At 47.3% G+C, this 26,785-nt stretch overlaps 2 protein-coding genes across 2 annotated transcripts; both read left to right on the top strand.

Moving 5' to 3' along the window:
- Positions 1 to 4,682: 4,682 nt before the first annotated feature.
- LOC142802782 (uncharacterized) lies at positions 4,683 to 7,116 on the top strand. Its single transcript, XM_075887822.1, has 2 exons — positions 4,683 to 5,067; positions 6,845 to 7,116. Exons 1-2 carry the CDS (start codon positions 4,692 to 4,694, stop codon positions 7,114 to 7,116), a joined length of 648 nt encoding a protein of 215 aa, XP_075743937.1. The 5' UTR covers positions 4,683 to 4,691.
- A 904-nt stretch (positions 7,117 to 8,020) lies between these two features.
- Positions 8,021 to 26,689, top strand: LOC119161828 (ATP-binding cassette sub-family A member 17). Its single transcript, XM_075887821.1, has 13 exons — positions 8,021 to 8,223; positions 8,962 to 9,093; positions 10,839 to 10,956; positions 11,781 to 11,929; positions 13,204 to 13,359; positions 15,121 to 15,331; positions 16,289 to 16,541; positions 17,785 to 17,837; positions 21,014 to 21,221; positions 22,067 to 22,303; positions 24,083 to 24,236; positions 25,900 to 26,194; positions 26,556 to 26,689. Exons 1-13 carry the CDS (start codon positions 8,110 to 8,112, stop codon positions 26,687 to 26,689), a joined length of 2,214 nt encoding a protein of 737 aa, XP_075743936.1. The 5' UTR covers positions 8,021 to 8,109.
- Positions 26,690 to 26,785: the final 96 nt, after the last annotated feature.

Below are 26,785 nucleotides of genomic sequence, written 5' to 3'. Positions count from 1 at the left end.
CGGGAAACTAGGTGGTGCGGCCAAAGGAGGTGAGGTCGCCGAACATTTGTCACTACATCCGCCTATGCCTCCACCCGTTTTTATGACTCAAAATAGGGTCCCCGTGCTTGTTGATGGACTTCCTACGATGGCTTTGATAGATACTGGAGCAGCTGTTTCAGTAATGAGTCTTAACTTCAAATTGCGGCTAGGACATAAAGTGATGTTTCGCTGGGACAGTTGTGCATCATTTCGTGCAGTGAGCGGGGAGACATTGTGCCCGATCGGTGTGTGTGTTGTTAGTGTCACTTTGGGTGACAAGGTCTTCGAGGCTGAATTCGCCGTCCTGACCAGCTCTACCCATGACATCATCTTGGGCATCGATTTTCTACGCGAGTGCGGGGCTACTGTAGATTGCGGTGCTGGCGAGATTATGCTATCGGCATTTACTGACGATTCTAGGTGTTGTCAAGGATCTATCACCGTCATTGAGGATGTTGTCTTGCCGCCCAACTCAATGAAGACCGTACGCGTTGACGCCTCTGCCTCGGACGCCGGAAAGTTTGATGTTCTTGTGGAGCCCATTCCTCTTAATTGCGCCAAGAAAAATGTGCTCATTCCACATTGTGTTCTGTCGATCAGTGATGGGCGATCGGCCTTATGGGTGTCGAACTATTCAAATGAACCTGTTATGCTACCCGGCGGAATGCGACTCGCCCGCTTCGAACAAAATGTGACTAGTTTCATTGCATCTTTAAGTGACGAGAGAGTAGATCCTATTTGTGCAACGTACCATACAGAAGCCAACTTTCTGAGTATGGTAAACAAGTCGCTAACATCAGAAAAACGTCAAGCTTTGGTCGAAGTCCTTGCGAAGCACGCTACTATATTTGACTTTGCGCAGAAAGAAGAGCAAATAAGTGTACCCGAGTGGCGTACTCGCCATGGGATTGACACAGGATCCGCTCACCCTATCCGGCAGAAACCATACCGTGTCTCATCTGCGGAGCGCAAGGTCATTACTCAACAGGTAGAAGAGATGTTAAAGAAAAGGGTTATTCAAGAGTCGTGTAGCCCTTGGGCTGCCCCTGTGATTCTTGTCCGAAAGAAGGATGGTACATGGCGATTCTGCGTGGATTACAGACGGCTCAACTCTGTTACTAAAAAGGATGTCTACCCGCTTCCCAGGATTGATGATGTCATCGATTGTTTACATTCGGCATCGTACTTCTCATCCGTGGATTTGAGATCTGGTTATTGGCAAATACCCATGCACCCGAATGACAAAGAGAAAACGGCCTTCATAACCCCAGATGGTCTATTTGAATTGAATGTAATGCCGTTTGGCCTATGCAACGCTCCAGCCACGTTTGAGCGCTTCATGGACTCTGTGTTACGTGGACTAAAGTGGGAAGTTTGTCTTTGCTACCTGGATGACATTATAATATTTGGCCGTACATTCGATGAACACAACCATCGTCTAGACATTGTTCTCACCTGCCTTGAGAGAGCTAAGCTCACCCTGAACTCTAAGAAGTGTCACTTTGGCAGCCGCGAGACTCTCGTTCTCGGTCACCTGGTGGACAAGCATGGCGTTCGACCCGACCCCCAGAAAGTCGCAGCAGTCAGCAGCTTCAAACAACCTCAGTCGGTACGAGAGTTGCGAAGCTTTTTGGGCCTATGCTCGTACTTCCGTCGCTTCGTGCCCAGGTTCGCCGACCTCGCTTACCCTTTGACGTCCCTACTCAACAAGAACGCTCCTTTTCGGTGGTCAGCGGAATGCGAGTCGTCTTTTTCGCAACTCAAGTTTGCTCTTACGTCAGGGCCCGTACTTCGCCACTATGACCCATCTGCTGCCACAGAAGTTCATACCGACGCCAGTGGTGTAGGTATTGGCGCCGTATTGGTCCAACGCCATGGAGCTGCTGAACACGTCGTTGCCTATGCCAGTCGCTGTTTAAGTAAGCCGGAGCAAAACTATACTGTCACAGAGCAGGAATGTCTCGCGGTCATATTCGCCGTGCACAAGTTTCGCCCTTATATCTATGGCCGCCGATTCTCGATTGTCACGGAGCACCATTCTTTATGTTGGCTCACTGGACTACGGGACCCATCTGGTCGTCTTGCTCGTTGGGCATTACGATTGCAAGAACACGACTTTGAAGTCTGCTACAAGAGTGGTCGTCGTCATGCCGACGCTGATTGCCTTTCACGACTTCCCCTTCCGACAACCGAGTGTGACGCTGACAACTTTGATGAATATTTGGCTGTAGTGGATACTCCGTTCCCCGACCTAACAACTTTTCGAGCAGAGCAACGCAATGACAACAGTCTCGCTTCTTTCTTTGTTTCCGGAACGAACGGTCAACGTGGTTTCGTCGTAAAGGATGGCGTTCTCTACAAAAAGAATTATTCCGGCGTAGGCCCTCGCCTACTTCTAGTTGTGCCTACAAGTCTTCGACAACACGTACTTCGAGCAATGCACGACGACCCAACATCTGGCCATATGGGTTTTTCTAGGACATTTTATCGCACGCAAGAACGCTTCTTCTGGCCGAAGATGCGTAAAAGTGTGACTGCATACGTTGCGAGCTGTGAGCAATGTCAACGCCACAAGCGTCCTACAACTCCGCCAGCCGGACTACTTCATCCCATAGCACCCCCGAGTTCACCATTTGACGTCGTAGGTGTCGACCTGCTCGGCCCTTTTCCGCGATCAACGAACGGCAACCGATGGATTATTGTGGGCGTTGACCACCTCACACGTTACGCCGAAACTGCGGCGATTCCTGCGGCAACGGCCACTCAAGTTTCACAGTTCATGCTGTCACACGTTATATTACGCCATGGATCCCCCCGTGTCATCATCAGTGATCGCGGGCGGCAATTTGTTGCCGATGTAGTTGAAGACCTCCTCCGTCTTGCTTCGTGCCATTTTCGTCACACTACCCCGTATCACCCGCAGGCTAATGGTTTGACGGAACGAACAAATAGGACTCTCGTCAACATGATTTCCATGTATGTTGATTCTGGACACAAAACATGGGACGCGATTTTGCCATTTATAACTTTCGCCTACAACACTGCACAGCACGAAACAACGAGGTACAGTCCATTTTATCTGCTCTACGCACGCCAACCCCGCACAGCTCTTGACACTATTCTTCCTTTTTCCGAGACTGATCAACCTACTCTCGCCGAAACCATTTGCCGCGCAGAAGAGGCCCGGCGCATCGCCTGTCTTCGAACTTTCGTCTCACAGAAACGCTCCAAAAACCGTTACGACAGAAGTCACCGGCACGTATGGTTTGAGAAAGGGGATTTGGTGTGGCTTTGGACGCCGCTTCGCAAGCGCGGCCTCTGCCAAAAGTTTCTGGCCAACTACACCGGTCCGTTTATTGTCTTGGAACGTCTAAGCGATGTCACGTACGTGATATCTCAGCTGTTGTCAACTGGCCGCCGCTCAAGCAAGACCAACGTCGTTCATGTTGCCCGTTTAAAACGCTATCATCATCGCAACGAAGGCTAACTCGCCCGGTGGGCATCGTCTGCAAAGGGGGAATTGCTACGATACTGAGGATGCGCGTGGAAGAAGAGGAGAACGAGGTTGGCACGAGCAGTGATCGGCCAGATCCCTGGACTCTCGCATTGATCATCTCCTGTAAATAAAGGCATCCATCGCACCGTAACAATATGCTTAACGCTCACATTTGTCGAGAAGCAGTAGTAGTACGTGGTTAGAGCAAAAACCAGCTAGCGCGACTAGCGATCACAGAAGAATGGCAGGCGCGCCGGCATGCGGTTTCATGGCAAGCGGTTCGGAGAAGCATCCCCTTTCCCTGTTCACTAACACGGGCCATTGATAAAATTCGGCTTTGACCACTGATGTGCCTTATTAGCATCGGTAGGCAAGAAGAGCTTTAGAAAATAGCCCGCTGATTTCTACACTTTTTTTCCTTTATTTGGCAAATATATTCAAATAAACGTTCTTTTGAGCTACATAAAAATGATAAGATTCCCTTGAACTCTACGCACGTTCCTTTTATCTGAAAAATTAAAGAGAAACTTTTCTTACCTTTGAGAAAAACTTGATAACGTGCTTTCAGTTTCGATGTTAGGAGCTGGTTGATGATGATGTAATGGTGTTTTGTGGCGCAAGGGCCACGGCTGGCCAAAGAGTGCCGTGTCAATTTATGTTGGGATGTCGATGATTCATAAGTAACAAAGTGGTAATGATATCGTGGTTGTAAAAAGGCCTAAAAGAGATATGTACAACAAATAGAAGTTCGGTTCGTTAGCCTGGTGGGCAATGAGCTATATTTCGAAGTGGTAGGAGGTTAGAATAGATTAAAAGTAGTTGACAAAAGATTAAAAATTGCAACGACGTTTCGTGAAAATGGCATCATTGCCTCCCTTGCTTGACCTCAAGATGTTAGGACCTGGTAAATGAAGTGAACGGAAGTTTTTTTGGGGGGTGCAACGCTTGCAATCTTGAAATAATCCACATACAAAAAAAAGCATGGCATACATTGACCACAGGCTTTCGCCAAACAAACTCTGGAATTTGCGAAGTGCCCTTCATTTTTCCTTTTTTTTTACGTTGCGATCAATTAGGACCGGATAGAGTGCATTTGCTTCCACGTTATGCCAGGGTTGCATGTTTAACACAGCCTGACGGCTGTCGACTGCGCGCTCAGGAATTCCAGGAGGTCATGGGTCTCTCGACGGCCGAGTTCTGGCTGGGCCACTTCTTCGCGGCCCTGCCAATCTCCGTGATCGAAGCGGCGCTCGCGACGGCCGTGGTCCTCTTCCAAGAAAAGGAGTACACGCCGACGAGGAACGTCACCGTATACAAGAGCGAGAACCTCGACTTCACGCTGATCCCGGCCGCCGACGACGAGGACACCTCGCCGTCCTCCAACGCCAGCACTCTCGCGTCCAACAAGTTCGTGCGCGTCTACCCCGTCGTGCGCCAGGACACGCGCTACCTCGAGAACGCGGACGGCTCCCTGGTGGCGGCCTGTTTCTTGTTCTTCTGTCTCTGTCACGCCATCTTGGCTCTGCTGGTCGCGTGCGTGTTTCCTCACGGTGAGCAAACTTTCTAGCAGCTCCCACGCGTGCGCAGGCTTCTACTATGAGAGCACCGGGGAGGGGGGGTTGCAATGTTTTAGGCTGCGCCCCTTCTCCTATCCCGCCCCATCGGCTGAAAGTAATCTTCATTGGAAAAAATTAAAATGGAGCAATCACGAGGCTCGGCCTGACGGTACCGACGTGGACGCGGCCCTCCTCTGTCTGAAAACACCGGGCTTCAGGACACAAATGAAGTTTTGTGAACGAATGAATCACGAGCTCCTCATAGCTACATGCCTTCACTCCTCAGCCTCAATTACGGGAGTAAAAATGGGAAGCAAGCAGCTCTTGGAATTCAGCATCGGGGCATGGTCCTCAGCCGTCTTTAGCGTTAAAAACGTGCATCGCCGTAACCTGCATGACCATTAAACAGCAACGATGAGGTTTCAGTGAAAACATCTGGTGCTGTTTAGCGACCACCCCCCTTATTGATTATTTGGGGAACGGGGCGCGGCCACGGGAAAGTTTGGTGACTTATGGCGGTGGTGCTACCTTTAGCTCGTTATATGCAATATCCATTGTAACAGTAGATATAAGAATCATTCTAAGATGTCGGCGGCAATTTGGGGAGCTATCTATTCCCACGGTGTCCATGTAGAGACATGTCACTTTGGCGGGTTGCAATCAGTTACTTTAAAAAGTGACGAGCCGTGACGTCACGCAGCACTCTGTACCATGTCCACGCACCGAACTCGCCAGCACATTCCCAGCGTAAGGAGGACGGGAGTGGTTGAAATGTACAGAATCACGAGTCTGAGCTTACGTACGAACGTGTAGGGATGTGGACAGACCACTAGGTGGACACCACAATAGAACTGCGCTCTTAGCTTTATACAAAAACGCATTACTTGAATTTTAAACACGTTATAAACGACGTAATCATTTCCTTGGTGGCGCAACCAGTCATTATCAACTCTTTTTTTTCCGCACTTTTCTAACCACCCTTTGTTAACGAAATGTTTAATTTCACAACCGCATTAAAAATTGTTGAGAGATTAAACATCACAAAGGACGTATACTTTCAGATTCGTCGAAGATGAAGAATATTCATTTGTTATTTTTCTTCTGATTTTTTTACAGTAATCTTCGAGTTTCAATACTCGCGTAGACTAAATATTTCTTTGTTACAGCCGATATCACGGATGGTCTAGAGTTTTCGGTTTTGTTATAAAAAATAAGAATCAATGAAATAAAGTGTGACAAAGCAAAGATTTTATTTATTTCATCATAACCTACCATTCGCTATATAAGTGTTCGTATTAACGAAGTTAAGCTGTGTAAGTCTACGTTCAAATGTAAAAATAAAGTTACAACTTTTACAACACTCAGTGAACGTCTCGCAATATGTCGGCGAATATAATGCTTCTAAAAGGGGAACGAAACTATTTCTGATATAATGCATTTACATCTAAAACAATCAGAGAGCGATCATTTTCCGCGTGCCCCAAACATTCTTACAATTTTCGACCACTCACCAAAATCCTGCTACATAGTCTCAGTCGTTATGACACGACATAGCCTACAGCGCACGACTAAGAAAACGGGGAGCGTTCAAGGCAGAACTACGACCGCTTTATTAGTGCTAGAGTATCAAAACAACGACAGGTGCGTAGCGGGTCATCCATTTCGCTTCTTCTTTGTCTTCTTTCTTAAGTTCGAACAAGAGTAACACGTCATCGAGAAACTTCACTGATACTATCGCATCAATTTACGCTCCGAAATACTTCTCTTTCAGGACGGTGGGCGATGGTGATTGCCTTCGCAATCTTCTTCATGTTTCCGTGCCTGGACGGCGACAAACTGGGCTTCATTTTCGGCACCAGTCTGTTCACGTATCTGAGCACGTCGAGGGTTCACAAACTGCGCACCGCCTTCTACCCCAGCGTGGCGCTCAGCACAGCGATGAAGATCATTGGCATCTTCGACGACTTTGAAAGTACGCCGTTCTTGAAAGACGCGCGCTACTTCTATTACTGCCACTGCAATGCACACGAGTTCTGTCAGTAACGTCGCACCACGCCGCGGTGGTCCAGTGACTGAGGTACTCGGCCGCTGACCCGCAGGTCGCGGGATCGAGTCCCGGCTGCGGTGGCTGCATTTCCGATGGAGGCGGAAATGTTGTAGGCCCGTGTGCTCAGGTTTGGGTGCACTTTAAAGAACACCAAGTGGTCGTGGTCGAAAGTTCTAGAGCCCTCCACTACGGCGTCTCTCACAAGCATATGGTGGTTTTGGGACGTTAAACACCACATATCAATCAATAAGTAATGTCGCGGCAATGTTTGATTTTACTGTTGCAGTGATTATATTGATAAAAGTCGTGTGTTTTACAGTTGCTGCAGTCATTGTATTGCAGCGTAGTGATAGTGCAATGACATGGATTGCAACGAGTCACAGCAAGCCACTACAGTGCGTACGTATTATGCTATTAGACTGTCATAAGAACGCATCGTAAATAGTATATGCCTATACCTTAGCTAGTGCTAACCATTATTAACCAGTGCGGCCCAGATACACTCCTAAAGCATTATGCAGTGAACCTCTTACCGCAGTGGTGTACCTGTAAGTCACGGCTCAGACTGGAGTTGGCATAACAGAAGTTGCGTGCAACACGAGGCAGAAGTCGAAGGCATAACGTCAAGTGCGAGAAGGGAATCCCAACCGAAGATGAACTAAGTACGTTCCAAAAGTGTAAACCAGAAGTGAACTGAATACCGAAATGGCGTAACCGTAAATCACATGACATACTAGAAGTGACGTAATGGAAGTTATTCTTGACCGGTAAGTTCCGTGACGGAAGTGGGAACTGATGTTAAGGGCATGATGGAGGTGCGACGTAAATCCGACGTTATCTACATTCAATTGAATACAATCATTCGCTTTACTGCGTCCTAATCATCAATAAAGTACTTTCTTTTCTTTACTCGTGCAAATGCAGAAGCGGCTCATTGGAAAATTGTCACGAAGGCAGCTCTGAACCTGGACAACGTGACCGTCAGAGACATGATGGCTGTCATGTTGGCTACATTCTTAGTAACCGCCTTAATGGTTGGCTACCTGTCTCAGGTGCTTCCAGGGACGACGTCCAGGCCACAAGGGCTTCTGTTTCCGATATCGGTGAGTTTTACGAGTCACTGCAAAGCCCTTGACATTCAGAGTGCCAAGCATTTGTTTGTTTGTTTGTTTGTTTGTTTGTTTGTTTGTCTGTACGGCGTTTAAGAAGATAAGTTGAATTAGACAAGCGTGAACCGCATGCACGCAAAGCTGATTACACTTCTACATACAAGGTTTCTCCGTAAAGTAATGAGATTGGGTCTGGTAAAAGAATTTGTTCGTCCAATCAGTACTCGCTATTTAAATTCTTCCACATAGTCAACTTGGGCGTCAATGCAGCGACTGCAACGTGATTCTCCCACCGCACAGGCTCTTTAAAAGTAATGTTTCGGGATATCACCCAAAAACTCAGTGATAGCCCGCTGCATGGCAAAAACACCGTCGAAGAGGTTACCTTTCTGGCATCTCTCGAGCCTCGGAAACTGCTAAAAGTGTTCTATGCTCCCATCAGGGCTGTACCAGCCTCGTTTCATTTCGCTCGTCACTCTTTGAACAAACGAGTCCTCCAAATTACAAAGCTAAACGATTATGCTTGCAACCATATAATTTAACAATGCAATAAGGGGTAACAGTTTTACGCGACTAACCTTATCCCCTATGTTAAACGAAAAAAAAAAATCCGCAAAGGTATGCACCGCGCTGAAACATGCTCACTGATTCGTGAGCACGGTAAATTATGTGGAGATTTTCTCATCCAGAGTTAGCTATCAAAGAGTGTGGGCAATTCGATCGTTCTTTCAGAAATCGTACTGGTACCCACCAAAACCGTCAGCGGAAGAACTCGAAGCAGAACAGCCCAGCCCGGTCATCGAAGAACACTTCGAAGCTGCGCCGAGCTTGAAAGCCGCCATCGAGTGCAAGAATATTCATAAGGTATGTTCCTGTATGTCGAATATTGCGCAGAATAGACGGCTGATGCCCGATTACCAAAGCTTATCAACAGTTTCTGTGTGATCCTTGGCACTAGTCAGTTTGGTTCGTTAATGGTATGCACAACATGGTACATGGGCCGGGCATGTAGCGCGTAGACAGGATAACCGCTGCTCATTAAGGGTAACTAACTGCATTCTCAGAGAAGGGAAGCGGGTTAGGGGGAGACAGAAGGTTAGGTGGGCAGATGAGATTAAGAAGTTTGCGGGTATAAATTGGCAGCAGCAAGCACAGGACCGGGTTAACTGGCGGAACGTGGGAGAGGCCTTTGTCCTGCAGTGGACGTAGTCAGGCTGATGATGATGATGATGCTGACAACATGGTATGTACAACAGCTGATGGTATGTACAACGACTGTTCGAAAACTTTGCTTACGAATAATTATAGAGGTAAAGTACGGAGATCAAGCAACCTTCGTGTGTGCGTAGGAAACACGTGCCAAGATGGTTAACGACGCTGATCCGTTTGCAATTATCGTTGCTTTGAGTGTTTTCATGTCTGTATTCGAATATAAGGGTGTATACAAACATACATGCAAAACAAAAATACTGGAGCCGGTCACTCCCCCCCCCCCCCCCCTGACTACCGTCAATGGAGAATTCCATCTAATCAGGAGAGATTTCATTTTTCTTTTACTTTCCACTTTTGGCCAATGTAGTTTTTGCTGCATTGAAGTGGTATGGTAGCTCGTGTGACATGACTGCGATAAACGGTAACTGTTTCGCCACAAGGCCAATTTATTTGGTAGTGGCACTATGGAATGTAATACGAATGATCGCAGTTCATGGCAGCTTGAGCAGGAGACCAGCAGCAACTGAACAAAATGTGATGTAAGGGAAACGCGTCCGCTGAAGTGATATAAGCGATCTTTCTGCCGCTTGTACGTTCAACGCAAACATTGCATCTATCGAGCACAATTGCGCTGATCCGTTTTGTGCGTCTTCCATCTCTGTCTTCAGATCTTTTGTTGTGAAGTTTGCGCAAGAAACGTTATTCATGCCTGTCCTACTTGCCAATTGTCAAGTTTGTTTTCTTTTTATCACAGCACGAAATTGCTGCCGGAAACGTGCAACCCCCACCCGGCATACCTCCGTTCGCTTTTCGCGAGACGAAGACGGATGGTGCGCTTCATAACGACGCTGCTTGAGCTGCGACTATCGGCAGCGTTCGCACGTTTTCACTCGCACACAGAATGTATACGCAGGCAAAGTTATCAATTTGGACTTTATATGGAACATGACGGCGTCGACGGCAATGATGCCAAAAGTTCGCCTGAAATGTCTGTATATTTGTTGTCCTGTCGTATGTCACGTCTAATTTGAATACGACGGGTACATAGAATACTTTCACTATTTGTTCACGTAGATGCAGCTGCTTGCGTCAATCAATCTGCGAATGTACTGAAAGATATGCAGCGGAAAATCAGTTGGGTTCTTCTCTGAAATAGCGCAACCAGTCTATGTACTGGACCACTCTTTTTTTTTTTTGGAGAAACAAAGATATCACTTTCACCACCAATTGGTCCAAGTTCATGTTTGAACGGCGCAAAAGACGAGAGAAAGAGACTGTGTGTTCCTGTCTTTCACTGTGCTGATGCACTTTCCTTCCTGTTTGGTTGTGCTTGAAATTTGAAAGTGCTTGTGTTTGCGGTCGGTTGTGCCTCTATACTACTCGCCGTTTTCTCGTAGGCGTTCGATAACACCGTGGCCCTGAACAAGGTGGCCATGACGATCTACGCGAATCAGGTTACGGTGCTGCTTGGCCACAACGGCGCTGGCAAGACGACTCTGATGAGCATTTTAACTGGTAATTTCTTTTGAAAAAAAATTCTCGGCATATTTACGTAGTGAATGAAGATAAGTGGGATGAAACGTCTGTCTGTCCATCTGTCCCTCCGCTCCTATCTCAATATAGAGCACGAATCGGATGGATGGACATACGGACGGACGGACGCTTCACGCCACTCATCATCATTCACTCCGTGGATATGCTGTGCACCTATTATAACAGCGCCATCTACCTTTTTGATCGTCAACTATGCTAGAACCATTAACGCCATTTAGTGATATTATTTCCAAGGATATGCACACGCAGCGTCATCTAGTCAGCAATTCATAAACTAGAGGTGGCTACATACACACTACATTCAAACGGAGGAGGGAGGGAACGCGCGAAATCTATACATACATGTGACAGAATACGCTCTGGCGGTCTTGAAGAGGACGAAACCACTTGTATAAGAACACGTTGTATATAGACACCCCGCGTTCAAAGATCTTTCGTCTACCTAATTAGGCGTTAGTATTCCCCTGAAGTTCAGTTTTCTCTGCAGTTTTTTTGCTTCCGTTTTTATTGACAACATACTTATTAGGCAATACTACAACTAGTACCGCGCTCATTAACTCTTGTCTGTTTATTTTTGTGTAAGCAGGTGGACTTCAAACAACTTTTAAATGAGTTGGGCATATATCTCGTCGTACTTCATGACGAATGTGGTATCTTTGTTTGGCACATTAGTATAAACGCATACATATTAAGTGTAATCGTATATTAGGTACATATACAGGCGATCAGGCGCAAACGTCGTAGGCACTCTGCAGCCACCTAATCACATCCCTGCTTCCTTGCAGGTATGCTCGATGCCGACAGCGGAGTTATACTTGTTCGTGGACGAGAGGTAACCAGTTACACCATCCGAGGAGTCATGGGATTCTGTCCCCAGACGGATGAATTCTTCCCGGACCTTACCGTGCTCGATCATCTGCAATATTTCGGCATAGTAAGATCCTGTTCTAGACTTCTGACTAAGTTGTGTCATGTAATTAAAAAGCACACTCGCCGTTAAGAAGGAATTAATGAAATAAAAACGAGTTGCAATGTTATACAAATTGAGGCTAGAGGCTAACTTCTTTAGGATCTGGTCTCGCGTAACTCTATAGAATGCTGGCGTGCGAGAGCAAGCTTATCAGTTTTCGTACGGTCTGTCGCCTCAACATATGGTGAGGGAAGGATATATGTAAATTAAACCATGCCTGAACCCGAGGTTAGTTGTGAGAGCACAGAATGCGTGCGTACAAGGACAAGAGCCCTACTAACGTATGACAAGAGGGCACGCGCGACCGCGCCCTTTTAATCCAACTTAGGCATTTTTTAGTCGGAGCAACGCTGCCTCCCACCAGGACCCCTGCTAGCTCCTTTGCTTGACGAAGTCAGCCAGCCAGCATGCTTTAATTCTGCTTGAGCCACGTCTGTTAGCAGCCTTCGCAAGCTTTCGCTTAACCATAGAATAGACAACGTGTGGGCCGACGTTATCGGTTTGTTATTTATAGAGAACATGACGGTGACAACGACGGCAAAAATAGACGCCAAGTGTCCGTTTACTTGCGATCGCAATAAAATTGGGGTTGCATTAGGCAGGGGTCAATTCAAAACGCGTAGCGGTAAGCTTTCGCCGGTCTGAACAGCTTACAACTGCCGCTACTGAAGGTAGGTGACATCTGGACGTTGCATGCGTCTACAGACTAAAACCTACACACACCATTATAAACGACGTATTTCATTATTTTGACGTAAACAGAGACATTTAAATAGTTTTCTTTCCATGGCGGAAAGAAAAGCAAAAAAAATTTTGAGAACCCGCACACAAAATGGTGTAGTATTCCTCGTCATATTTACGCTGCAGCGGTTTGAAGTTATCTTTCGACTTCCGAACCTTATAAGGACTATAATGGTCGACATTAGCAGCTTTTTTTTTTTCTGGAGATGACCTATCTGAGTAACGGCAGATGAAGACTTCAGCATACATGCTATATCCGACAAGCCGTACGGGTGCCGGCAATCGTATTTTTAATACCGAGTGAATGATTTCCTTCACTTCTACAGTTTACGTGTCTATAGATGTGTAAGAAACCCGGCTTCTAGCGATTTGAGGGCTAACATACCGGCGTAGCCGTAGTATGTGAATAGACCTTTTAAAGTAAATTGACCTTTTAGACGAGAGAATTCAGGCCTAAATGTTTTTACACTGTGCGAATTCCCTATCTGTCCTTGCAGCTTAAGGGACTGCGCAGTTCGGAGATCAACCGAAACGTGAAAGTCCTGCTCTACACGGTGCAACTGGCTGACAAGCTGTACGCCTACCCCGATGAGCTGTCTGGAGGAATGAGACGGCAGCTGAGCATCGCCATCGCTCTCATCACGCGTCCGAGGGTACCACTGATCCCTTATCTTTAATGATCTGTGATGGTTAAAGTTGGTTATACAGATGATCATATACAGCTGTAAAGAACACGAAATGAAAGCTGAAATTCCAGAACATCATCATCATCAGCCTGACTACGTCCACTGCAGGACAAAGGCATCTCCCATGATCCACCAGTCAACTCGGTCCTGTGCTTGCTGGTGCCAATTTATACCCGCAAACTTCATAATCTCATCTGCCCACCTAACCTTCTGTCTTCCCTTAATCCGACTGCCTTCTCTAGGAAACCAGTTAGTTACCCTTAATGACGTCGAGAACATTAGTCCAGAACATCAATAACGTCTAAATCATGCATATCTTATGCGAAATCTTTCGTTTTTACTCGCAAAGTTAAGGAGCAGGACAATATTGGTCCGTATTGGCTAATATGGCCAGCCGTCAGCTCTTATAGCACTGTAATGACACATTGCACCTTTACTACTTTTTCACTGTCGAACTTAAAAATGCTTCACACGCTTTGACACTTCCCCTTAGGGCACTTCATTGCAAGCTTTCATGTACCACCTTGCGCGAGCTTCGAGCTGACGCAGTATTCAGCGTCTTACAACAACAATGTAATCTTGGAAAACGGCAGTAGTACCTTAGGACGCAGCATACAGTACCTTACAAGGCAGTGATACCTTAATCTGCGAAACGAGCAGAGAGCGACGATATAGTTGAAAGTGCTGCAGGTTATACAGTCGTGAGCATTGTGAGAGGGAACACGAAATTCGTGGTTAATCGATGATTCTTTGTAATGTGCCGATACGAGCGTGACGTGTTGAATTCCAAGGCTTGCCGTTGAGGCATTTAGTGCTGCGGACACTTTTGTGCTTGTGCACTGAATTCAAAGCTTAGCGGCTATGACCTATAAAATTTCTTATGTAATATGCACCTATGGACTGATATTTGTTGAAGCGGCACACGAAGGAAAGTCACGCACACATAAAACTGACGCAAGCACAAGATGTGGTATTCGCGTCTTTTTATGTGCATTTGATTGTGTCCTTTGTGCACTGCTTTGTCAAATAAAACATCATCAGCGTACTTTGATGTTACGACTGCACGTCGCGAGCTATATGTGTCACGGTTAAAGCAAGTCGGGACTATAGCGTTACTTTATGATGCTCCCTAGCCATCAAAAACTCGCAAGGCCCAATATGCAATCACCTAAGACGAGTAGAAGGCTAAAGCCAGTTCCTTTGCTTTTCTCAGCCAACATATTAACTCAACGGAAGCTTTGTGCACCTAACGTAGTATTACACCGCCTCGACGATCAGAAGAATCCACCTTTTCCACGATGCCGCGGCACATGCTCCCTTCCCTAGCGGAAAAGTCGCGAAATGCCTCTTGATCTCGGAGGGTATAGTTCTAGAGGTGCCAGTTCTCCTAGCCCCAACAAAACCCTACCGAAACGCCAGAGGGCAGCATGCTTGAAAATGGAACTGGTGGATTGCAAGTGCTTCACGCTTCACCCGGTTTCGCACAGTCTCCGCGATCGGTCCACCTTTGGCCGAGTGTCAATGCAGTGTGATGACGTCAACACGTGACATCGCAGACTCGGTGATCTGTCACGTCATAACATTATATGCATGTGAAGTTATCAGGAGATTTTTTTGAACCTGTCGAGTTGGCGCTCTCGGTCAACATTCGCGTTTAATGAGGCACCTAAGGCTTAATAATATTAAAAAATCACAACTTCGATTCCCGGCGTGGCTGCAATGGCGCAGGTGTTGATCCTGGACGAACCGACCGTGGGCATGGACCCTGAGACGCGACGTGTCGTCTGGACGCTGGTGCAAGGTTTGCGCGGAAGAACAACGTTGCTTCTCTCGACGCACGACATGGAGGAGGCAGAAATATTGGCCGACCGCATCATCGTAATGTACAAGGGCAACGTTATCTGCAGTGGATCACCGAGCTTCCTCAAAAGCGCTAGCGGTGAGCAACCATGAAGTGTCAGAGAGCGCATATGCGAGAAAGATTGGTATACAGGAAGTTCAACTGTTGATATGGGATTGCAGTAATAGCCAACGGTCGTGACGATCCTCTAGCACAACAAACACCTTGACAAGACAAGTTAGAGTCAAACAGTTGAACTGGGTTTTCCCGAATTTCCTGCGCAGGCTCGCTTGGCACGCGAGGGAAACTGAAGTACGCGCTGCTATGTATACTGTGACCATTTTCAGAAAGCTTAAAGTCAAACTATCACACGAGAAGACAGTCGTCAACTTATCCCTAAAGTTCTGCAGTATACATGAAGTATCGGTTATTAAGTTTTCGGCTCTCAACGTTGCCTTCCGTTCACCAGATTTTTCACTGCGTCTCTGCCTACATGCAATGTGCACTTGAAACATTGAACTGACAAAGCCTATTGGGGCCCGCTAGGAAGCGGTGGAAGAAATAATGTATTGTTTTAATTCTCGACATCAGTCAAGTCAAGGCTCTGCGTTGTCACGATCGTCCATGGCAAGTATAATTGCCACGGACAAGCGAGTATGTGGGGAAGACGCACATTGTGAGAACACCCAAGGGTAATCGCTATTATGAATACCGGCGATGAGAGCAGAGATATAGGAGTGCGCCTGTCAGCACAGCTCGTCACCAAACGTATCGGAGAGGAATGGTTATTGCTTCCTCATTTGTTATGTTAAGGGTCATCCAAGGGTCAAGTATAGTGTTTCTCAATTGGGCATCCGTATGTTCACGTGTATCTCATTGCATGCTGGCATTGCACGTTAACTTTTAAATTTCGATGCCGACATCTTTTGACAATGGCCATGTTCCTTCCTGGACGTTATCCAGGATTTGAGTTCATAATTAAACCGAAGTTCACAGGCCCGTGCTGGTGAATTAGCATTTACAAGAAAACTGCGGCCTCTTCGCTTCTTGCCGCAGGCGTCGGATACAAGGTGCGCTTTTGGAAAGTTCCCGGTGCCTTCAAGACGAACGAGGTGCTTGCGGTGGCGCGCAAGGCTTCTCGCGCTGCCGCCATCGAAGAGGACAAGGAGAACGAAGTGGTCATCGCGATGAACACGCTCAAGAGGGACGGCTTCCCGGCCATGTTTCACGAGCTGGAAACGAAGAGCGCCAAGTTCGGCATCCGCAGCCTGGGAGTGTCCGTGGCGACAGTGAAGGACGCCTACCTCAAGTGAGCCCCTTACTACAGCTTACTTTGAAACTGAATATTGGATTCGATTATTTGAATGCTGATACATCTTCATGGGAAGCGCAAAATTAAGCTAGTACGAAGGCACGAGACACGAGGTGTCCATGTGCAGCTTAATTTTGCGCTTGCTACAAAGATGGATAGCCCAATCTACATGTTCATTAGGTTGAATAATGAGTTCTGGCGTCGTACGTTTTGCAGAAAAGCGAGAGGCAAGAAGAGAAGCATTTACAGAAAAATTAGAAGTGCAGTATACCAGGAGTGCCACCAGTGCATGGGCGTGGGCCCAATTCCCTATTAAGGGAGAAAAAAATCTGCGCAGGACCTACCAGCTCTTCGCGACAACCTCTTTCTGAAACCCCCCCGATTAGAACGCAGTGCGAAGACAAAGTACCGTGGAAGAGAGGGGGGGAGGGGGTTGTTGCCTTGTGATGATCACGCCTATGCACCAGTGTACACTGTCGTTCTTTATGAAAGGGAACATGCGAGCGCGGGGCCTGCGCTTGGCGGCGGCTGTCTACTGCAGCACCATCAAGCGACTGCTGAGAAAAAACGCGTCCGCTGGCATTATCTATATTGGCGAATAAGAGAACGAGTCATGGCCGGTAAACAAGCGCTGCTAGATTATACTTCCTTACCGCTCGCGCAACGGGTGATGCGTGCAGCGCATCGTCAGCTGGCGACAATTAGAGCCTGGTGCTCGAGCGCAGCGCATGCTGCAGTTATCGCCAGTTGCGAGAGCGGACGGCGGACGTAATCCAGCAGCGCTTGTCTACCGGCCATGACTCGTCATCTTTTTTGCGAGAGCGTACGTGTTTCATTTTGGTGTCAGTTTATGGAGCTAGAAGCAGCCGCTGCAGAGCGCAGGCCATGCGCTCGGGAGTTCCCTTTCATAAAGGAAGACAGCGCACGGCAAAACATCACGCGGTCACCATACCAGGCATGAAATAATATGTGGGACAGTATGGACAATTAGAGTGACGAAATGGATACCAACGAATGACAGATGCAGCTGAAGATGGGTGATGATAGTAAGAAATCAGCAGGTATACAATTAATCCTGGCTACCCAAGACGTGGTAAATTGCAAATCAGGGAGAGGAGACTTCGTGCTGCAGTGGTAATACAGATCGACCGATATTGGTGAACTTGCGCACATACATTGTCGTGGTACCTCTGTCACTGCAACAGGTTCAGCCTAATAACCTTTTTTTTTTCTGAACCAGAATATACAATCTGTGGGCTGAAGGCGCCAAGGTTCAAGGCGTCGCAACCGCAAGTAAGCTCATTTCCACGGCGTATACAGTAGTGATTTCTTATTTTTACGGGGGAATCCGTCCTTTGTTACAACAGCGCTATCTTCAAGCTTCGTCATTTACGAGTTACCCTTCATAAACAACGTGCCACCTTCGTCCCATTTTTTTTTTAATTTCTTAAGCTCTCTCTCGTCTACCGCACGCGCTGGTTCAGCTGCCGATTGAAATTCCCGGTTTCGATCTAATCCGCAGCAGTCGCATTCCGATAGAGGCTATAAATGCAAGAAGCCGGTGTACTGAGCGATGTTAGCGCACGTTGAAGAACACCAGATCGTCAAATTTTCTGCAGTTCTCCACTACGACGTGCGTTGTAAAAATGTACTGGTTCGCAAGTATAACCTTGAATATTAATCTGTCTAGCCTTTTTTTCCACACTGCTTTCTCGACATCCTCAGTTTGTTTCCTCATAAGTGCAAAATAAATGCGAGTTTAGAACATCCTAATCATCGGCTTAATGGTGTCGTTCAACCCAAACAGTGCTTTTATTTAAGGTATATGAACTGGGAAGCCAATGCGAGAAATTAGCGCGAGCATAGAGACATTAAGAAGACAGACGAAAGCGAATACCAGGAAGCAATTCCTATAGCTGTCTGTCATTTTTACTAGATGCATTCCCACATAAGCTAACTGCAAAACTAACTAAATCACCTATGTTTATCTCAGTAGGACTGAAAGACACGTGAGTGGTAATGTATTCATCGTTGGGTAGTGCACAAACGGACTAACAAGGGTATCTCGCGCACTTTAAGCTCGGTCTCTTGTACGCTTGTAGTCGCGACGAGCCTACTGGAAGGCAAGAGAGACTAGTTGTTTTTATGCTGTTTCTTTACGCTGGCACTCTCAAACGTGGGCAGCCTCGTGCCACTGCCCCTCCTCCTATTAGCAACCGTAGTGTGCTAAACTTCTGCCGAACGATCTGCGTCTTAAAAAGCTCACTGAAGAAGAAACATTGTGATAGTAACTAGAGAGTCATGCAAGCAGTGCAAATCGGTGATAAGTAAATCACCGCTCCACTATCATTCTGGCGGAAATTTTATTTAAGCCGTGCTTGCCGCAACGAGTACCGCGGAAAGCGCTGCCATCGCAACATGCAGTATAGTTCTTATACGGACGTTTTCTGGCAGGTCATGCTCGCTTAACGAGTACGAAAGCACATGTACATCGTCCGTTTAATTAATTACGCACTGAAAAGCCGCGAGTTATGCATGGCCATCAACGTGAATCGAAATATCTCTCGTGCTTGCACCGTCCGCGCGAAAACCATAAATAGGGGCGCGCCTTCGGGCCAGCTTGCTACACGAGATGTGTGAATACTAGTTAAGCTTAGTAGGTAAATCTCGTGGTAGCTCACCGTATACTCGTGTGGCCACTTCACATCCGTCACCGACAGCGTCACTTCCGGAGCCCTCCACTACGGCGTCTCTCGTGATCATATAGTGGTTTTGGGACGTTAAACACCACATATCAATCAATCAACCGACAGCGTCACGTGCACGCACACCTTCTTGCACGATAGTGGGCGAGGCGGCGACGTCTCTCGTTGCTCTCTAAAAACCTTAGCTGCAGCCCCGCCGTGGTGGTCTAGTGGCTAAGGTACTCGGCTGCTGACCCGCAGGTCGCGGGATCGAATCCCGGCTGCGGCGGCTGCATCTCCGATGGAGGCGGAAATGTTGTAGGCCCGTGTGCTCAGATTTGGGTGCACGTTAAAGAACCCCAGGTGGTCGAAATTCCCGAAGCCCTCCACTACGGCGTCTCTCATAATCATATGGTGGTTTTGGGACGTTAAACCCCACATGTCAATCAATCAAACCTTAGCTGCAGGCATGCGTATCACGTTGTCCCGAAGAAGCTGAGGCACACATGTACTATCGGCATCAAATTAAACGCGAACGGCGGAGCGCGTGGCTCAAGCCTTATCAATGGCATAGTGCGCGCCGTCCACCAGTCATTGACACAGACAGGCCCGCACATCCGGTGTGGCAGCACTGAGCGATCCCCCTATAGTGCGGTATTTCTGCTCTTGTACCAGGTATGGTAATGTTATTTGAAAGGAACAAAATAAAAAATACATAGGTAAACTACTGGAGCCGAAGGCGAGTATTGTAGCACGGTTTGTCATCATGGAGCCCATAATCACGGAATGCCTGGCAAATTCTATTTATAGTAGGTGAAACTCTGTTCACAATGCTGGCAATTTCACGCTGTTTCACTTTATGCCGGTAAAAGCGAAACAATTTGCGGTCCCTGTTCCGAAGAAGCGCTCGGCATTTCCAGTTAAAGTGAAGCCTTTTCCGGTCGGTCTGTCAGAGAAGGGTGCAGGTAAATTAGCGCTGGCGAACGAGATACGACGATTGTTTTAAAATCAACCGCCGACCGATTATATTCCTCTTTTTGTTTTATCTTGCCAAGACACTGATTGCACTGCGACGCTGAAGTAAAAGCTAGGAATTGAGAGTGATACAACCAAATACGCCCACGATGGCCACCATTATCACCATACGAAAACTGGGGCAGAAACGGAGATAACGCACTCTATAGGGGGATCGCGCAGTGCTGCTAAACCGGATGTGCACGCCTGTCAATGGCGATGACTGAACGGCCAACAAACACTATACTGTTCCTAATGCTTGAAACACGCGCTCCACTGTTCGGGTTTCATTTGATGCCGATAGTACAGTACGTACAACGCTCGCAACACGAAAATACCACGAGAGATGAACGCGCTACACCGCAGGGGACGTCGAACACGTCGCAGCCAGAGTCACGTGATATCGCTGCCACTGTGCCTTTCCGGCAGTTGTCACCACGGTGTACGTCCCCGAGGCCATTCAACACTCACACAACGGTTTAGCGCAACACACAGGAAGCGCAGGTCAACACGTGAATAAGCTTATCTTTATCAGCGAGGGCACCTGAAGCCGTGCTGAAAGTTTCTTTCTTCGGAACCATGTAAAGCAAACCATGTCCTCTCTACTGCCACCTCGCGCCGATAACAATCCGATTGCTAAAGAGTTCGTGCGCGTAATATTAAATGTGTAGACGTTCCCGCGCATCTACCTTTCACTCTGACATAAAATGTTATTTGCATTTATTGCCCCTTACATAATATTGTACGCTGCGTGCGCTCTGCAAATGTTAGCAGAGGCCCCGACCACCACGTTTGTGGACCGACACCACACGGAACCGCGCGTGTGCCAGCGCTTTCGGGCGCTTATTCACAAGAGGATGCTGTACCTGTTGCGCACGCCATTCCTCTTCTTCACCGGCTGGATCCTCCCAATCGTCATCGCGCACATCGGCATCGGCATCGTCAAGCTCAACGCCTTCCGACTGCCGTTCGAATACAGGTAATCGTCTATATACATTTTTCATGAGCCAGAACGCATAAACATAGGGAATAGCTCATTATTTGCTACTGCAATACAAGGAATACCCTTGTTTAGTATAGCATAGTATAATATTGTGTAGCAAGGAATGGGAAAGGGAAGTTTGATTGAGATGGATAGATAAAGGAAACAGAGGAAAAGAAAGACAGGCAGAGAAATAGAAGCAGAGTGAAAGAAACTGACAACAAATATAGAAGAAAAAGTCGCACACATCTCCCCGTAAAGAGAACCCCGAGTAGTACGCTAAGCAGCCATGGGTCGACATGAAGCTCTCTAAAAAGGAGCCCTTTGTCCATCACCATAGAAGTTCGTGGTTGCGCACACAGCCGGTTTGCGAGCCTTCACCTCCGCCACACCCATGCTCATGTCTTCATTCATACGACTATGCTGGGTGTGTGAAAGCGCTTTTATTGCAGAGCCGCGCAGCGTCGCTAGCGGTCTCCACTCGCACCAGATAAAACAGAGCACGCGGCGCCGTAGAGGAGCGAGTGTTTTATACCGCAGGGCCATCTCGTGGGCGCTCCGAGTGCTAGCGTGGCTACGACGACGAACAAGGGACAAGCACCGACCGTTAGTTGCTTATAATCTAAAAGGTCGTAAAGTAAAGCCTTGTGTAGTATATTATAGAAAGAGGTCTGAGTGTAAAGTGCAGCCAAGCCAGGAACGTGTCCACCAGCAATGCGGTGACCAAGCCATGTTTGCGCGACTTTGTGTAAGCTGCGCTAATTCTTTATTAGTATTGCCGATATTCTATTGCCAACGGCATGTTCCTCCTGTCGCTCGTTGCATGCATCGCCCAATCGCAGGTACATCGATCTCGACGCCGATGCTTACGTCGGAAGCAAAAAATACAACCTGCGAACCTTTATCGAGGAAGAGAAGCGAACCGACGAGTCCCTGGGCTACAAGGTCCTCCTGGAGAGCTTGAACGTGCCGTACATGCAGATCTTGAGCGTCCTGTTCTCGCTGTTCACCATGTACGACAAGATATTCTTCAAGTACGCCTCGTACTACTCCTTCGGCACCGTCTTCGATAATAAGTCGTAAGTGGCTCGAAATGCTTACATGAAAGAAGAGAACGTTGTGGGCTTGTGCCTTTGTTTAAAACAACCTTGATGAGAACCAGCAGATAATGAAGCCAAGGAAAGTATAGGGGACTAACTGTGCTGTTTGAAGTGTATTGTAGTAATAGCTTTAGATTCTGCAAATACTAATGGTAACTAACAGACAATAATACCAGTGAAATTATAAGCAGTGTATTAGAAGTAATTGTAATGCAAATCTGAAAAAAAATGGACGAAAAGATAACTAGACCGGCGTTATCCGAACCTGCGACCTTAAATTAACGCGGCCACTGAAATCCGGTGGTGGTCATCCCCCTGTCCACACTATGGGGCACATATGTGCATTTAAACGTGGGAGTGTCAGTCAGCGCCACCTGTTACCATTACAGCGAGTGTAGAACACTCGCCTTAATGCAACAATTACTTCTAATAACATCCCCTATACTCTTTCTGGCATTATTGTCTATTGTTTCTCATTTATATTGTATCTAACAAAGAAAACGACGCCTTACATTTAGTTTTCTTCATATTGTACACATAGTTTTTATACACTCATGATATATATACTCTATATAGCTCTTGGTACATATTTTCATTGTGACAAGGAGACGAAAACTCAACTTCCCACAGGCAGGCACCGAACTTTGGTTGCAGGACCCAAAGGCTGCCCGACTGGGAGGGTTACAGGTTGGTTTGAGCGATATGGAACAAACAAGAGAAGAATTATTACGTAAATACCTGTATTCAGATGGTTCCGCGTGAGAGGGTTACATATTGCTCGAGTTTCCTTATGTGCTTCTATTAGACGTGAAAGACACCTTTGGAATCTGAATAATCCAGACCAGCGGCATGGTTCGAGCTGCACTATCTGAGTGTCACCATTTGGACATTGTCATTAATGTAACCACAGTCGTAGACATGAAAACTAGGACACCAGACCTGCATGGAGTATGCAACACAGACACAGCGAAAGCTATTGGAGCGGCCTCTGTACAGCCCATTGTAAACTACCTTGGGGCGACTACTATAAAGGTACAGTTGAAAGGTGCCCATTACGGCGCGCAAATCCTAATTTTTCAAAGTATGACAATATACACTATCTCCCTACTCATACTTGCGTGGAAAAGCGATGTATAACTGCCGCGCATCTGTAAAGAATTACGTGCACATCGCTGATACTGTGGCTGATGACTTGTTGATACTGTGGCTGATACTGTGGCCTGAGCGCTTTGTAATGGGCGGAAGGCTTAAAGCCATTGACCCGTTACGCAATTACGCAGAACTCACATTTTGTGAGTTCTGGTTATAGTTTCACTTCTCTACCCCACTACATTACATCTTAAGTTATTCCTCGGCCGACATAACACCTGTATAATATCGTCTTGCGAAGGAGTTTTAATCACCACGTGGCTTCGTGGTGCGATAACCGACTGCCACAAAGGGGGCTTGGGTTCCAATCCACGCTCGATCCTGGGTCTCTTCCTTCTCATTGCGCGCAATAGCGGTTACGTACACAGGCGGCGGCGGACATCGATGCCGCCAAACTCGGCTGCTGTTGTGATCTTGTAACAGAGTTCTCTGTAGAAGCCAAGCGCAGAAGAGAGAACTGCCGCCCCCACCCCTTCCACTCGTAGCTGTGTGTGCTGCTTCTCGCCTCTGTGCCTTATTTTCTGGCTGTTTCCAATGTTCAGGAATATGTACGAAGTTACCGAGATCAAAACTCATCTGTACTGTCGCCTGCGATTACCATTGGCGCAGGATCCAGCTGTGGAGCAACCCTCTAAGCGTGATCGCGGCCAGCATGCAGCAGAACCTGATCGACACCGTCCTCCTCCGACAGCAGACGAGTCAGCCCAACACTCGCATCCACGCAGGTGTCTCGATGTACACGCTCACCGAGGAGGAGATACGCGTAAGATGCCACACCTGTTGCGAGCGAGTTTTCTCTACGCTAGCCGTTTTAACCCTTCTTGTAAGGTGCCACTTCAGCCAATCTGTAGACAGTTATAGTATACCGGGCTTACCGTGATACCGGAATCGAAATGCGCATGCGCAGATACGTACGTTACGCGTACCGCTTACTGTACGCGCGATATTTTTCCGATTTCACGTTACCGTAATAGTGTAGGTGTAGTACGTAAACATGGCGGTGCTCTCTGACGCCCGCTTCGAAGGAATTTTGGAGTAGTTGTTGAAAGATTCACCTTGTTCGCAGCAAACGACTGTTTAAAGTAGCTTCGCTTGCCTTCAGTTAGCTTCGACGACCGAGTATTACGGATAACTTGGCGTAGTTTTTGAGATAGTTCCCATTTTGAACGTGTCTAGGCCTAACCTAAAGACATGTGTAAACAAATCTGCAGGGTAATTTTTTTTTTTGCTTCTGGAGCGAGGTTCATATTTGTTTACTTTTATTATTACTAAAATAAACTTTTAACAATGCTTCGCGCGGTGACACAGGCAGACATTCTCGTTTCTTTTCACTGTTCTTACTTCTCAAACGTCCGATATATGGCGCCACCATCCCAGCAGGGGCACGAAAACCTCGTAAACGCTATTCCGCTAAACCATATGACGCTGTCCGCAACGTACGTTTGCTGCACGGTAAAGTGTTTTCTTTAACTTCCGCTATCACGCTAACGCTAAACTATAACTGTCTAGTAGCTGCTCCAGACGCCCACATAATGTGGATAGTCGTCGTTATCGCTAATTGTTGATGTTGCTGCATACCAATTTTACATTATAACGCATCTAGTTAGTTGTGTCAGTTATATCATTTCTGATTTTTTTATAATCCTTTCATGACACGAATATGCCTTATTACAGCCGTGAAAATTGCAATTGAACGATACCAGACAGCGACAATTTTCTCGTGTCCGAGCTGCGAAATCTTATTGCCAGTGCGTGTGATCGCCACGAAACGGAAGGCATTGGGGACACGTCACAGAGATAGGCTATTTTTGTGCAACTTCAGCACCAGACTTGGCGTGCACCAGTGTATAGTTGGCGGCAAAAGATTAAAGCCGCATAGGTGAGAGAAAACATCGAAGTTTCCAACAATTTATAGCTGTATAGGGTCGAACTGCACAGAACATGTTGTTAGCACGTTTTAGCACAGGCCGGCAACCTAAAAGGATTCTGGCCGAAGCAGCTAGGATATCCAGCTTTTACCAGTGGAGCTTTTCTCGGGCAAGGACCACAGATGAGTGTCCGTGTCGCATGCCATGCGTTCTATGGGCGTTCCCGGATACACCCATTGATATCGTAACTGGAACGGCAGGAGACACACAGGGAAACGGGGAAGGGTGGCCCGAGCGTGAATGAGGCCTAAAGTAAATGTAGCAGGGGTTGCTGCACACCCTTTCTCGTACATACCCATTTCGTAAATAAAGTAATCAAGTACACCCGCACAAAATCACAAGACATCACAAGAAATCACAGCGTAAACACTAGAGAGAACCGCAGCTCCACTGTTTCTGCAACACTGCACTCCAGTGGCCATTTTACACAGGTCTTTTTTTTTTCTCATAGTCTCTAAAATTTGATGCCGACTGTTCTTTAATCAAACTCTTTTCCAGGCCAACGTGATCGAGCGTGATCCGCTGAACGACCTGGCCGAGCTTTTGGAGCACACGTGGGCCTACTGGGGCATCATGGGATCGGTGAGCTTCGGCCTGGTCATGTCTTCGTTCGTGGTGCTGCCCTCCATCGAGATCTGCAGCGAGGCCCGCCAGCTGCAACTCATGACGGGCGTCTCGGGTTACCTCTACCTGGCCGCTAACTTCCTATTCGACCTGGTCTTCTACCTGGTGCCGATGGCGGTCATTTACGGCGGCTTCGCCGCGATTTTCGATCTGCACGGCGAGACGCTGGGTAACGAAGCATTTCTTTTGACCCCTTTAGCCTACCGAGAGTATACACAGTAGCAACACCAGCGCGCAAAAGAATCGCGCCGGAAGTGAGCGATCACTTTTGAAGACGCGTCCTCGAGGTCATCACGCGCGCGCTCGCTGACGTAGCTGCTTCCCCCCGTGTCATCACTCCCTCTGTAGCTTACGACGCGCTAGTCGGGACGAGAAATGGAGTGCTTGAAAGATTACTCATTAATGTCGGCTGATTTATCACTTGACAATTTTTTAGACTCTGTAGTACATACTGCCATTTTCTGCACTTTTCCTTGAGCTACTCTAAAGAGGCAAGCACCTGTCGTAACTGTTAATTTTGCCTTTTTCAGAGTCGTTGCTCATCATTATGATCGCCTTCGCACCCTTGGGCATACTTCTACCGTATCTGATATCGGAGCACGCCCCCGATGGTAGCACGGCGTACGCGATTGTCCTCGGACTCTTCGCGATCGCAGGCAAGTAGCTTTTATATAGTGTTATGGCTATAAATACATTTAGGCGGACAGAAATTTTATCTTGCCACCGAGAAAAAAAATGCGCGCGAAAAGAGAGTAAAAAG

This window comes from Rhipicephalus microplus, chromosome 3 (assembly GCF_043290135.1).
Source record: "Rhipicephalus microplus isolate Deutch F79 chromosome 3, USDA_Rmic, whole genome shotgun sequence".
NCBI lineage: Eukaryota > Metazoa > Arthropoda > Arachnida > Ixodida > Ixodidae > Rhipicephalus > Rhipicephalus microplus.
The sequence above is the reverse complement of the archived record's forward strand: the minus strand, read 5'-3'. Positions and strand labels throughout refer to the sequence as shown.